Source organism: Varanus komodoensis, unplaced genomic scaffold (assembly GCF_004798865.1).
Source record: "Varanus komodoensis strain SLA01 unplaced genomic scaffold, ASM479886v1 scaffold29_1, whole genome shotgun sequence".
Taxonomy (NCBI): Eukaryota; Metazoa; Chordata; class Lepidosauria; order Squamata; family Varanidae; genus Varanus; species Varanus komodoensis.
In genome coordinates this window covers 7,581,448-7,594,484 of record NW_025335759.1, presented here as the reverse complement: position 1 = coordinate 7,594,484, position 13,037 = coordinate 7,581,448, and the positions used below count along the sequence as shown (strand labels likewise).

At 42.4% G+C, this 13,037-nt stretch overlaps 1 protein-coding gene across 1 annotated transcript; it reads left to right on the top strand.

The window, feature by feature from the left end:
* Nucleotides 1-1,313: 1,313 nt before the first annotated feature.
* Nucleotides 1,314-12,624, top strand: PDIK1L (PDLIM1 interacting kinase 1 like). The gene is made up of 3 exons (XM_044435240.1): nucleotides 1,314-1,383; nucleotides 4,236-4,531; nucleotides 8,930-12,624. The coding sequence occupies exons 2-3, from the start codon at nucleotides 4,247-4,249 to the stop codon at nucleotides 9,668-9,670; spliced, it is 1,026 nt and encodes a 341-aa protein (XP_044291175.1). The 5' UTR covers nucleotides 1,314-1,383; nucleotides 4,236-4,246; the 3' UTR covers nucleotides 9,671-12,624.
* Nucleotides 12,625-13,037: the final 413 nt, after the last annotated feature.

Genomic DNA, 13,037 nt, shown 5'->3' with positions numbered 1-13,037 from the left:
TAGTGGAGAGGGGTGGGAAAGATCCTACCATCCCATTTCAACCTTAGTGTGTCTGCAGCAGCCACAGAAGCATGTCCCCCACGGCGTGGTGGCGAGAAGGGGGGGAGCTAACAAAAGGTGTCCCCAACCTTCCTCACGTTGCAAAATAACAACCCACTGTGTATGACGAGCGCGGGGGAGGTTTTCCTTTTTCTCTGCTTTAAGAAAGGCAGAGGCATCAGAAGATTCCATTGTTATTTTATTTATTTTTAAAGGTGGTGGCGGGGGGGAGATTGCCCAACATCTAATTACAGGAAGAAAAACCCAATATGAGAAATGCACACAATTCCAGCGGGGAAGCCGGCAGGAAGACCTCTGGGTGACAGTCACGGTAGGTATTTTGCAGAGGGAAAGGCAGCAAGCAGGGGGCAGCAGCGCGGGCTGCTGCGGGGTGGGAGAACAGGGGAGGAGAGCGGCCTACTGTGCACCACCCGCAAACGGTCCTCAGCTCCCGCGGGGATGAGGATGCGCGCACGAAGCAGCCGCGGCTGGGAGATGCGCTGCTGCGCAAAGGTCGCCGCCGCCGTTTCTGCACGAGTCCTTTTTTCGCGAGACGAACGCCACGCGCTCCGGGTCCATCACTTGCAGGAGCTGCCTGGCGATGCTGCATGCGCGTGGGGTCGCGTTTCTTGCGCGCGGGAAGTCAAAGCAGCGTGCGCATCTACCTCCCCTCCCCCCCCCCATCCCGGCCTATTCTGAAAGTGACTCTCTTCGTGAACTGGCTCCCGTTGCCGCGCGAGCGAGCTTTTGCTTTTGGTGGTGGGGGAAGAAATCCGCAAGCCCCACGGTGGAAGCCGCGTCTTGGAGATGCATCGCGATCACCATTCCCCAAATAAAACAATAAATGCAAGCCGGAGGAAAATAAACGAGTAAACAAAATGAAATGCACCCCCTGTTGCTGTCGTTTGCCGCAACGTTCCTTGTAGGGCGTGCGTGCGTGCATGCATGCATAGATGCATACATACATGTACGAAAGCCAATGAACGCTTAGCGGACTTCAGGGTTGCTCTTGCTGTGCAAGCAAGCCAGCCCGCCTAACTTTGCGCAAAAGAGAGGGGGGAACCCCAACAACGAGGCGCCGGCTCTGAGGAGAGCAGCCAATGAGAAGCGGCGGGCGCGCTTCGCATAGGGAAGAGAAGGCGGAGTCCCGCTCTCCTCCCCATAGGAGCCAATCAGGAGGCGCGGAGTGGGGGCGACTTCGGTGTGCCTGTGCGCGTGCGCCTGTCAGAGGAGGTGCGCGCGCTTGGCCCAGAAGGGGGTGTGTCAGCGAACCCGGGAGAAGTAAGGGGGGAAGGGAGCCTGATAATGGCGGCCAGGAGGAGAGAGCGCCGCGGCGGCTCTGAGGTAAAAACCAGCACCACCAACAGCAAAATACGTCACGTTCGGGCCTCAACTGCAAGTCCCAAGTGGAAGCTTTGGGTCGGGGCGTGAGAACGGCGTCCGAAGCACCGAGGACGCCTCATGACAGGTCCTCTGGGCAGAGTTCGGAGCTTTGGGCGCCCCGGTGGCTTGGGCCTGAGGAGACCCAAGTCGAGCGGCCTGGCTCTTGGAGGCTGTCCGTCGGTTTGAGGCCTGGTAGGCTTCGCTGCTGCTGCAGCCGCCGCCTCTCCTCAGTCCCTGACAGCCTGTGTGTTGCCGTGACAGGATATTTCTGGCCAAACAGGAATTAGTTTGCGTGTCTGAAGGGCCTGTTCACACGTTACTGGCACTAAAGCTGAGTTGATAAGACTGTTGTTATCTTGCTTCGGGAGCAGGAGGAGGTCTCGAAGCCATCCGGCCTGCCGGTCTTTTCTCGTTGCTGTTAACCGAGGCTGAAAAGCAGCGGCCGAAGCGCTTCCCACAGCACGGAATTAGAACACGAGCCCTGTTCGCGGCTGCAGGTTCAAGGACTGTCAACTGCAGCTGGCCGCCGAGTGTGAGCTCGGTTGAGCGGTCAGCGGTTTCTTGCTCAGTCTTCTGTATCTTTGTCTTCATTCTGTGGATCTGAGCAGGTGATAGTGTTCACCCCATGCTGCAATAAGCTTCACTTGATGGGTTCTGCGGAGCAAGTTACTGTGGGCTGTTGGGTTTGTTTGTTTTCCTGCCAGTCCTATCAGCAGGGAGCCCTGGCCAATCCCGATTCTCTGATTGTTAAGTCCATGTGTTACGTACTCGTATTTTATACTATTCACATCTGCTGGGGTCTGTTGAAGACTCCAAAATGCAGATTGGTAGCTGCAGTTTTGTGCATATTTAAGTGAGGGAGATTGCCCCTTTAAGCTTACATAAGATTGTACTATTGGTGGGAAGCAGTGACATATCTGCACAACTTTCAGTGTCTGCAAGAGGAATGGGTTTTTGTATCGCTCACTTGTAATGTACAAATGACACAAGTTAGACTCCTGGTGGTCCTCCACAGAACTCAAGGTGGAGGAACCTTGACTTCTTCCATCTGGCTGTTTTGGCTGGATAAACTTTGCTCAGGTTATGTGGAAGAGCTGTTTCTCACAGAAGTTCAGAAAATATGGTTTGTTGTATTGTCCTGCTAGAGAATCTGCCTCTAATCTCTTTTCTTTCCTTTATTTATTATTAGGATATTTTTACCCCATCCAATATGAGTTGTCTCTGGATGGCTTACAATATAATAAATACCTAATAAATACATCAAACCATGACAAGATAGATCCTCAGTTGCATTTTATCAATAATAACATAATTAAAATATTTAAACTTTAAAATATTGGGTAAATAGAAAGGTCTTGACCTGGTGCCGAAAAGCATATAATGTCAGCGCCAGGTGAACCTCTCTGGGGAGCCCATTCCACAGCCAGGGCACCACCACAGAGAAAGCCCTCCTCTGAGTGTTCTCTCTCCTAACCTCCTTCAAGGAGGGTTCCCAGAGCAGGGCCTCTGCTGCAGAGCTTAAGGGGCAGGAGGGCATATAGGGAAAAGATGTTCCTTCAAGTATCCTAATATTGTTATCTAGCTATCTAGTTCTAGAATGTCCAGAATCTGTTAAGAGCATGAGTAGGAAAGGTGATATTCTTCCAGCCAAATAGGTAAAAATCTGGACAGTGTTTTAGACTACATATGCAACAATTCCTGGTATACACAATTAGCAAATAGTTGCAATTCACTGGTATGAAATAGGTGATAGGGAAAAGGCAAGATGATAAGGGGTCAGAGTGAATAGGAACAGAGCTGCTATCCTGATCGCACAGTTGCTATCCATATACACTGATTATGGATTTCAATGACATTGCCTCTGAGTTATAAATTTACAAGGATTACCTGGGAGTTATCTAATATTATCCCCTCTTCAGCTTGTTTATGGAGATCCTGTATCTACTATATAATAGTTGTTTACTATTCTCCAAGATCTTTTCCTTGGAGAAGATCCAGCATCTTGTTTGAATGCTAAGAACTGGTTGCATAGTGAGCTTTTTCTAGGGTATAGATTAAAAGGTACCTTTATGATGAATACAGTTTATTCATTGCTGTCATTATCACAGAAAAGTTATGGTGCCTATTCCCATACCTGTATGAAAGTTTTGTCTTTTAATAACTATTTGGTAGTTCCTTGCATCTTTGTGTGTCTCACTTTAGTATTTGAATGTTGTTTCTGAATAGTAGCAGTTACTCTGTTATAGCAAAAACAACAAAAGCTTCCATGTATTCCTGAGGACTAATTAGACATAGCTGGAATTACTACGTGGGCAGTAGCCACCATTGTCAGAAAAAGCATTGTAAAGTGGCACAGCAACTGAGAGAGTTGCATAATGGGGGTAAAGTGGACATCTACAGCATGTGTTTAATGTTCTTATGTAATTCCTTTCTGTGCAAAAAGGGCCCTCAAGATGGTTCCAAAATTAAAACATAAACAGCTACAAAAATAAGATAGACATAATATAGAAATGCCAAACATTTGGCACCAGCAATAAAAGCAGCAACTACTATGTAATGCTTTTTCTAGCAATGGTAGCTGTTGGTCATGTAGTAATTTCAGATTAAATGTGATGTTTCATAAGGAATACGTATATCCTTATATCCCACTTCTGCACTTATATATTTGTTCAGATAACCTGGTCTCAACCTTTTTAAGTTTTAAAGGTAACATCCAGCGTAGAAATAAATACCCTCCCTTTTGCCTTTGCACTCGCACAAATAAGCTATACGTGTCTTAATTGTGTTTAAGTTTTTGTGTTCATTTTTTATAGATACCTTGAAGATGGTGAGTAGCCAGCCCAAGTACGATCTAATACGGGAGGTGGGTCGTGGCAGCTACGGTGTGGTGTATGAAGCTGTGGTGAGGAAAACCTCTGCACGTGTTGCAGTTAAGAAGATTCGGTGCCATGCTCCAGAGAATGTGGAACTAGCCTTACGTGAATTTTGGGCACTTAGCAGCATCAAGAGCCAACATCCAAACGTTATTCATCTGGAGGAATGCATCTTACAAAAAGATGGCATGGTGCAGAAGATGTCCCATGGTTCTAGCTCCTCTCTTTATTTACAGGTAAATTTACAAGTCTCTAGGTAGTGTAACAGGCATTTTGGGTTGGAGGTAAATGGGGGTGGAGCAGATAAGGACAACTATTAAATCATATAGCCAGAAAGAGGAGGCTGGATACATGAATACTACTCAGTGCTCTTAAATGTTTGAATTACATTTGCATCTCTATATTTGCTGCAGTTTTAAAATACCATCGATGGTTTAGCCATATCATCCTGTGAGGTAGTATGAACCTTTAGAGAACTCACACAAAGCAGTTATAGCAGACATGTCCATGTTGTCAGCAGAGCAATCTTTAGATTGTGAATACAGTTCAGTTTGAATTATTTTACTAAAAGTTGACCATGCTTAAAAGAAGAACTAGGTGTATAAGCAACTTCTGGAAAGTATGTTGCTACTCAAAAGGAAAAGGTCTTCCAAACATTAAATTAAGTACCAATTTTTGTGCCACAGCAACATTGCAGATCATTATTCTGACATATAGAAATGTCAATGGCTTTGTAGGAAGGAGTGCTGCCAGGTTCATTCTGGAGGAAGATGGAGTAATAATAATTTTCATAGCCTTTGCAAAGGCCCTCTTTGAAAAGTCATCACTGTCTCAGAAAATGATATAATTTCATCAATTTTAATAATATTTATTGTCCTGCTCCTTGAATGCAAGTCCAGTATTTCCAAAGAGCATATGGTTGGGTTGTGCAGCAGCACTTTAAAAAGAAAACCAAGAATAAAAATTCAGTAAAATAATAAACTATACTCTCTTTTAATTTTTTTTTCTGTAGGTCAAGTCAATTTGGATTTAAAGGAGCACAAGGGGGGAGAGGCAAGGATATTGTGGAGAAGTTGAATAAATTATTTTCATCAGTTTTCACAGTATAAGATGCAGAGCAGATACCTGTCCCTGAACTTATAGTGTTCTGGAATGTAGTCTGAGGAATTAGGGCAGATAATAGTGATAAAATATGAAATTCTCAACCTTATTGACAAACTGAAAGCCAGCAAGTCACCTAAGTCCTGGTGGTATCCATCCTAGAGTTATCAAAGAACACAAGTATGAAATTGCTTACCTTCTTATGAAAATACTTAACATGTCCCTTAATTTAGCCCTTGTACCAGAGGATAGGCCAATGTAACACAATTTTTTAAAGGGAGTTCTAGGGCGATCTGGGAAATTACAGGCCAGTTCCTGTTCCTGTAAACTCTTTGAAGGCAGGATTAAAGATAGAATCAGTAAGCATATAATGGGAGAAGCCCTGCTGAAAAAAATTCAGAATGGCTTCTGCAAGGGGAAGTCTTGTCTCTCTAACCCAGGGGTCAGCAACCCGTGGCTCCAGAGCCGCACGTGGCTCTTGAACCCCTCTGCTGTGGCTCCTTCATTCAAAACATGCACCGGCCCAGCCGACGGCCGCTGATCTGCTTGAAGCTCCACTCAGGAACTCAGCATTAGCTAATTAAGTAAATCAGCTAGTTAAGTAAATCCCTATTCCTCTGCTAAACAAGCTTCCTGCAGGCTGTCATGTTACACAAAGGATTCTCTTTGTCCCAGTGTAATCTCCTTCATCTGAATGTTAAAACACACCTATATCTCCAGCACAGCCTTCGATCTGTGGACCCACGCTGATTTACTGAACACATGGGTAGATTCATTTGCTTTTACTGCTGATGAACTTATGGGGTTTGCTGTTTAATGCATGCAGCCCTTTAGCACTGACTTTGACTCTCCAGGAAGCTGTTCTCCTATTCAAAATATATGAAAGGAGTCCTACTAATGTAAGATTAAAAATAACAGTTTTTAGTGACTGAACAAGAGCTGCAGCTAAATCATAATGAAGATATGCATAGCATTAAGGTAAAAAACAATATATGCAGTGTTATCTTTAGATGTCAAAAGGGTTTTGTGGCTCCCGGTGTTTTCTTTTGTGTGGGAAATGGGTCCAAATGGCTCTTTGAGTGTTAAAGGTTGCCAACCCCTGCACTAACCTATTGGAGTTCTTTGAGAGTGCCAGTAAGCTTGTAGACAGTAGCGATCCAGTATGCATTGTTTACTTGGACTTCTAAAAGGCTTTTCACAAAGTTCCTCATCAAAGGCTCCTGAGCAAACTGAGCAGTCATGCAATGAAACAGCAGTCCTGTTATGGATCACTAAGTGGTTAACAAAGAGAAGGTAGAAGGTGGGAATAAATGGTAATTTCTTTCAATAGAGAGATGTCACCAGTTGAGTCCCACAGGATTCTGTATTAGGACAATGCTTTTGAACATATTCATATATGATCTGGAATTAAGAGTAGGTAGGGAATTAGCCAAGTTTGCTGATGACACTAAACTTTTTAGGTAATTAAAACCAAAAGGGATTGTGAGGAGCTCCAAAGGGATCTCTCCAAGCTGGGAGAAAGGGTATCAGAATGGCAAATACATTTGCCAGAAAAGTAAATACTTGCTCAATATAAGCAAGTGTACAGTAATGCATGTTGGGGCAAAAAAAATCCCAACTTTAAGTATACACTAGCAGTGACTGAGCAAAAAAGGGATATGGGGTAGTGATGGACAGCTCAGTGAAAATGTTAGCTCAGTGTTCAGCTGCTGTGAAACTGGCAAACTACATGCTAGGCATAATTAGGGATGGAATACAAAATGGAACTGCCAAAATCTTACTTCCCTTATACAAATCTTTGGTACAACCACACTTGGAATATTGTGTTCCTTTCTGGTGACCTTACCAGAAAAAGGGCATTATTCAGTTGGAAAAAGTACAGAAAGGGCAACAGAAATGATCAGGGAACTGGATCAGCTCCCCCATGAGGAACATTGACAACAATTAGGACTGTCCAGCTTAGAAAAAAAGGTGACTAAGAGGAGACATGACAGAAGTGTTTAAAATAATGAATGATGGGGAGAAAGTACGGAGGGAGGGAGGGGTTTTTGTTTGTGTTTTTTTGCCTTTCCCATATTGCTTGTACTTGGGGTCATCCCATGAAGCTGACTGGTGGGAGTTTTAGAACAGATAAAAGGAAGTTCTTCATATAGCATATAGCTGACCTATGGAATTTGCTGCCATGAGAAGTGGTGATGACTGCCAATCTGGATGACTTTAAAAAGGAATTAGACAGATTCATGCAGGAGGAAGCTATCAGTGGCTACAAGACCTGCTGGCTATGTGCTACCTCCTGTACCAATTGGTAAATGCCTGCATTTACCAATTGCTGAGGAGCTTTGCCAGGAGAAGGTCTTGCACCCAACCTGCTTGAGGGAACCTGGTTTGCTACTATGTGAATGGAGTGTTGAACTAGATGGATCTTGGGTCTCAAATAGCATGGATTTTATTAAGTTCTCATTTTTCTAATGTAAACTCTGATTGCCTCCACCCTGCCCCCCCCCCCCCCCACATAATCTAACATGGAGAGAAGGAAATGTTGAGGTGGGGAACATGTCGTGTAGATTGGAGGGGCAGGGTGGTGGTGGGGAGCTGCTCAGCAATTCATGTTTCATGCATTGCTGAGGAATAGTCAGTAAATTGGTTGCACTTTAAAAAAAAAACCTTGAGAACAAAAGCAAGAGCCTGTGTGTGTGTGTGTGTTGGTAGCTATACATTGTTAGCCTGATGGCACTCATCCATTTTTTGTAAGCTGCCCGGAGAGCCCACAGGTAATCGGGTAGCATACAACTCAGCTGAACTCAACTCAACAATGAATAAATGAATGATGAACGAATAAATAAATAAATAAATAAATCTGTACAGATGGAGGAGAATGTATATTCAGTGTTCCATTAGGTAAACTCCATTAGCAAAGGACAAGTGAAGCTTTAGCAAGAAATTAGTAAAACTTAGAATATAGCCGCTTCTTTCAGTCATACCAATCCATTGCTAAGGAAACTTAACTGGTTTATTGTGCCCTTTGTAGATAAACTAGAGTTTGCAGTCAGCCAGCAAAGCAAGCTAGAAATGTAAGCCTTGTCTTGAAATGGGGTTGTAAGCCATAGTTACAGCCAGGATTTCCTAAATTTCCTGTGCCATAGAAACTGACAGTCTGAACAGATTGAAAATTGAAAGCGGGCAAGCAGTTCCAAACCATGATTTGTCTGCATGTTGGAGGGTCAAATTTTCCTTGAATTCTAAACTGGTTAGTGCAAAACAATTTAGTATATCTGAATTGAGCCTGTGTTTTTATGAAAAATGTTGGTTAAGTGGGTGAGATGATTGCGATAGATGTGTGCTGCCTGAGTGTGTTTGAAAATATTGCTTATCAAAGAAGAAAATTAGGAGAGTGATCACAATAGAAAGTTTTTTTAAATAATTCACACATTTTTCTTTAAAAATGTAGCTCTTGGTATCCTTTTAAACAATGACTGTTTACTTACTTGAAACATGTTTGCTGAACTTGTATATCAAATCTCTTCTCATTATAGCTTGTAGAGACCTCCTTGAAAGGTGAAATTGCCTTTGATCCCAGAAGCGCCTACTATCTTTGGTTTGTGATGGATTTCTGTGATGGAGGTGACATGAATGAATATCTCCTATCCCGAAAGCCCAGCCGTAAGACCAACACCAGCTTTATGCTTCAGCTCAGCAGTGCCCTGGCTTTCTTGCACAAGAATCAGATCATTCACCGTGACCTCAAGCCTGATAACATATTGATTTCTCAAAGCAGGATGGATGCTAGTGACTTAGAACCCACTTTGAAAGTAGCTGATTTTGGGCTGAGTAAGGTTTGCTCGGCTTCAGGACAAAACCCCGAAGAGCCTGTGAACGTAAATAAATGTTTTCTTTCTACTGCTTGTGGCACAGACTTCTACATGGCTCCTGAAGTTTGGGAAGGTCACTACACTGCCAAAGCAGACATCTTTGCATTGGGAATTATTATCTGGGCAATGTTGGAAAGGATCACTTTCATAGACACAGAGACAAAGAAAGAACTGTTGGGGAGCTATGTTAAGCAAGGGACTGAAATTGTGCCTGTTGGTGAGGCATTGCTGGAAAATCCGAAAATGGAACTACTCATTCCTGTTAAAAAAAAGACAATGAATGCTCGTATGAAACAGCTGATTAAGGAAATGCTTGCTGCTAACCCACAAGACCGCCCAGATGCTTTTGAATTAGAACTCCGGTTAGTCAAAATTGCTTTTAAAGACAGCAGCTGGGACACGTGACCTCTGGAGGACTTTTCCCTTGTAGTAGAATTGTGTCTGTAACAATGGTGCAACATTTTGTGGAAGCAAAAACCAGACTAACCCAAATTCAAGGTGTCAGGGTTCAGTGTCTTTTTCCATTGCATTTCTCTAGATTTTTGTAAACTACGCTGAAGATGGCCATTCTTTCAGTACCCATATGTGTATATTTCCAAGCTACAGCTGTAACGCTATCCACCTGGCCAGGAAAATTGACAAGTTAGGTGATTGCTTTCTAGGAATACATTATGGAATTTCAAACATTCCAGTTTCCTATTGCAGAATTTGGAATGCCCATGGAACAGAAGATTTGCATGCTGGTAATGCAAATCATTCTACTTTGTAGAGTAAACATGTATATATTTATGTCAGTATGGGTGACTTGACTCCCCTCCCCCACTTTCCATATGGACAAAATATCCCCATTATTTATAGTGTCTCTCATAGGTTTGGATGACAATGGCTCATCCATGTATTCCCCAGCATATAATCATTCTCCACTTTTTTTTCCTTAAAGAAAAAAGGTGATGGCACAAAATGTGATGATGCAAAGGGAACCTGTGATTCAAGCACTGAGCTACTTTGGGAAAATCCCTTAGATTGGATGACTGCAATAAATAGTCTGATGGCACATTCCAGCACTCATGTGCCAGCACCTTGGTCAGGTCATTAAACATTCAGCTTCATTTTTCTAGGACAATGGAGTGTGCATTTGATAGACCAGTCACTTGCTAACCATTTTTGCATTTCATACTGCATTTGATATCCATTGTTACCTTTAATGCTTACTTAATTAACTTCATGTTTTTGAAAAGTAAATCATAGGGGAGAAAAAAATCCCTGCCTGGTTCTGCTGAAAACTTTATTGTCCAGAACTTGTGTTGGCCTGGTATGGAGGATAGTCATATTAATTACTGCCCTCATTTTTAGTAGAGGTTCTTCAAGTCACTTGTTTGTGGTGATCTTGAGGATGAGATACTTGTCTTGTTTGCTTGCTTGCAGGGAAAGGGGTCTGAAAGTTTTGTGATTCATCCAACTATTCAGATTCTTTTTGTGTTCAAAAATACTGCTAATTTGGGGATAGGGTTTCCTCTGCAGAAAGGAATAGGCTTTTTCTTTTGATCTGGTTTGTTCATAAATTTTGGTTTGCAGATGGAGAACGCTCAGCACAATCCTGCTTACACAATGTTCAGAGAACAGGATGCAGAAGGGACTCATCCAGAGGACAATATAGCCCTCTCCTCTCCTACATGCCAGCTTAGTCCCCATCACTACTGTTTTCCATGTGCACTAGATCATGGCTAGTTCATTTACTCCTGAAATGAGGCCTTCCTTTTCCAACCCTTATCCTGAACCATTCAGTAATCTGCTTTTCCTTTCCAATCTGCTGGTGTGCAGGCTAATACCACTTTGCACCTTGCTCTCCATGCACAGGGTGAAAATGGATCCACACTTTATTTTGCTTTAATATATTGGGCTTGATAACAGATAGGAATTAAAACTGATTCAAGAGTAAATAGAGAATTTCCATAGGGAAAGTGGAAGAATGTGTACATGTTCATTTAGTCATTGAAAACAGCTTTGTTTGGGTTGATATTGTTCTAATGCCATCAGCTACAGTCTAGTACACAGCAAATGAATTGACCTTTGTTTTCTCATAAAACACACGTGTCGGTTTATTCCTAAGTTAGTATGCCCATGCTAAGCAAGATACCTTTCAAATTAAAATACATCCCTGGATTGAAAAATGGATATCCCTTTGCTTAAAATCCAGTTATCAGTCATGCAGTTCTGTCTTATAAATGTTAGTGTGGAAGCAAGTCTCATGGTGTTCAGTGGGACTTAACTTCTAGGTAAGTGAACCTAGGAGTACAGTCGTAACTATATATAAAGCCTCTGGAAAATTTTCAAGTTGAAAATCTTGTCTAAAGTAATATTTGAGGAAATGTCACAAAAGCAACTTGAGATTTCACTGAGGTGCACTTGGGGAAAATTCCAGTTGGTGTCTATTGCATATCTCTGTCTGTCTGGCTTCCAGTATGATGCTATATTGTGTAAGCTGAGGATCTAATTAATGTCTGTCCTCTGGCTGCAAAGGATAGCTTAACTTTCTGTGCAGTTGCAGTGTAAATGATAAGTCTCTTTACTCTTTAAAGCACCACCTGTGCCTTTAGAGACAAGATTATATGGCAGGTAGGAAGGCAGTCCTAGGGATCTTGTATAGTGCTGCTCTGCCACCCATCAGCAGCACACTTTCTAACATGTGTTTCAAACAAAAGAGCACGGACATGAGCTACAGGGGCTTGGCAGTCTATGAGAACTAGAAAAAGCATGAACTCACTCATCTGTGTCCTAAGTAGTCTGATTACTGTGTACAAATTTTTGGCACTTGCAGTTATTGGCATATCCAGAGTTTGGATACATTATTGCATGTGCTTCTTAAATGGGAAAACTACAAATAGAGCAAATTTATATATATGCATTTACACACACCACATTGTAAAACAATGCCCAAAGTGCACTGGTTTCTTGTTGGGGAGGCTTCCCCAGGTGACCTCCATGGTGCTTAGCCCATTGGCATTGAATGCTAACTTGATTGTTCCATTAATTATCCACTGAATAATTGTCCCTGAAATTTGTGTGTGTGTGTGTGTGTGTGACTTTTGTTGTTGCTTGTGTTTGGCTTTGGGTTCCTGTAAAATCTCTGAAATCAAAACTATTGTAGCAGCTACAAAACAATCCACCAGCGTAACACAGAAGTTGAGATACTCATCAGCACTTAACAGAAAGAAAGCAAATTTTCAAAGCTTTTCCTTATAAATTGCAAAATCTATTTTGTGAAGAATTTATTAAAAAGGATGGGGGGAATGATTGTGTAATTTATTGAGTTCATGACTTTTTTAAAAAATAAAGTCTGAATTGAAAGAGTCCTTGAATTTAAAGATATGCCTTTTTGTTGTTCTGAACAGCTAAATATGTTCATTTCCTCTTTATGGAGTAGGTTGATTTCATGTGATACAAAATTACATTTGGGTGACCCTACCTTTGGGTGATATCAGGGTGGATACTTCATTGGGTGCAGGGGAGCTCAGTATGAGTATTTTTTAGGGATAAATTAATATTGTCCATCTGCACCACATTATGAGAATCAGGTCCTGTGCTGGAGCCTTTTGTCAGCCTGTTTGATCAACTGGCTGTGGTTGATCTCCTATATCACAAATATTTAGAGCCAAATACTGGTGGTATTGGCTGTTCTGAAACCTTTTTATCAATCACGTGAATGGAGCTTGCAATGCCCTGAGAGCCTCTGAAAAAATCAGTGTTTTTGTATATGAACTTAGTAGAATTT

Coding starts and splice junctions, on each gene's coding strand:
- PDIK1L (XM_044435240.1), top strand. CDS start 4,247: ATGGTGAGTAGCCAGCCCAAGTACGATCTAATACGGGAGGTGGGTCGT. Junction 4,532..8,929: donor GCTCCTCTCTTTATTTACAG/GTAAATTTACAA, acceptor TTCTCATTATAG/CTTGTAGAGACCTCCTTGAA.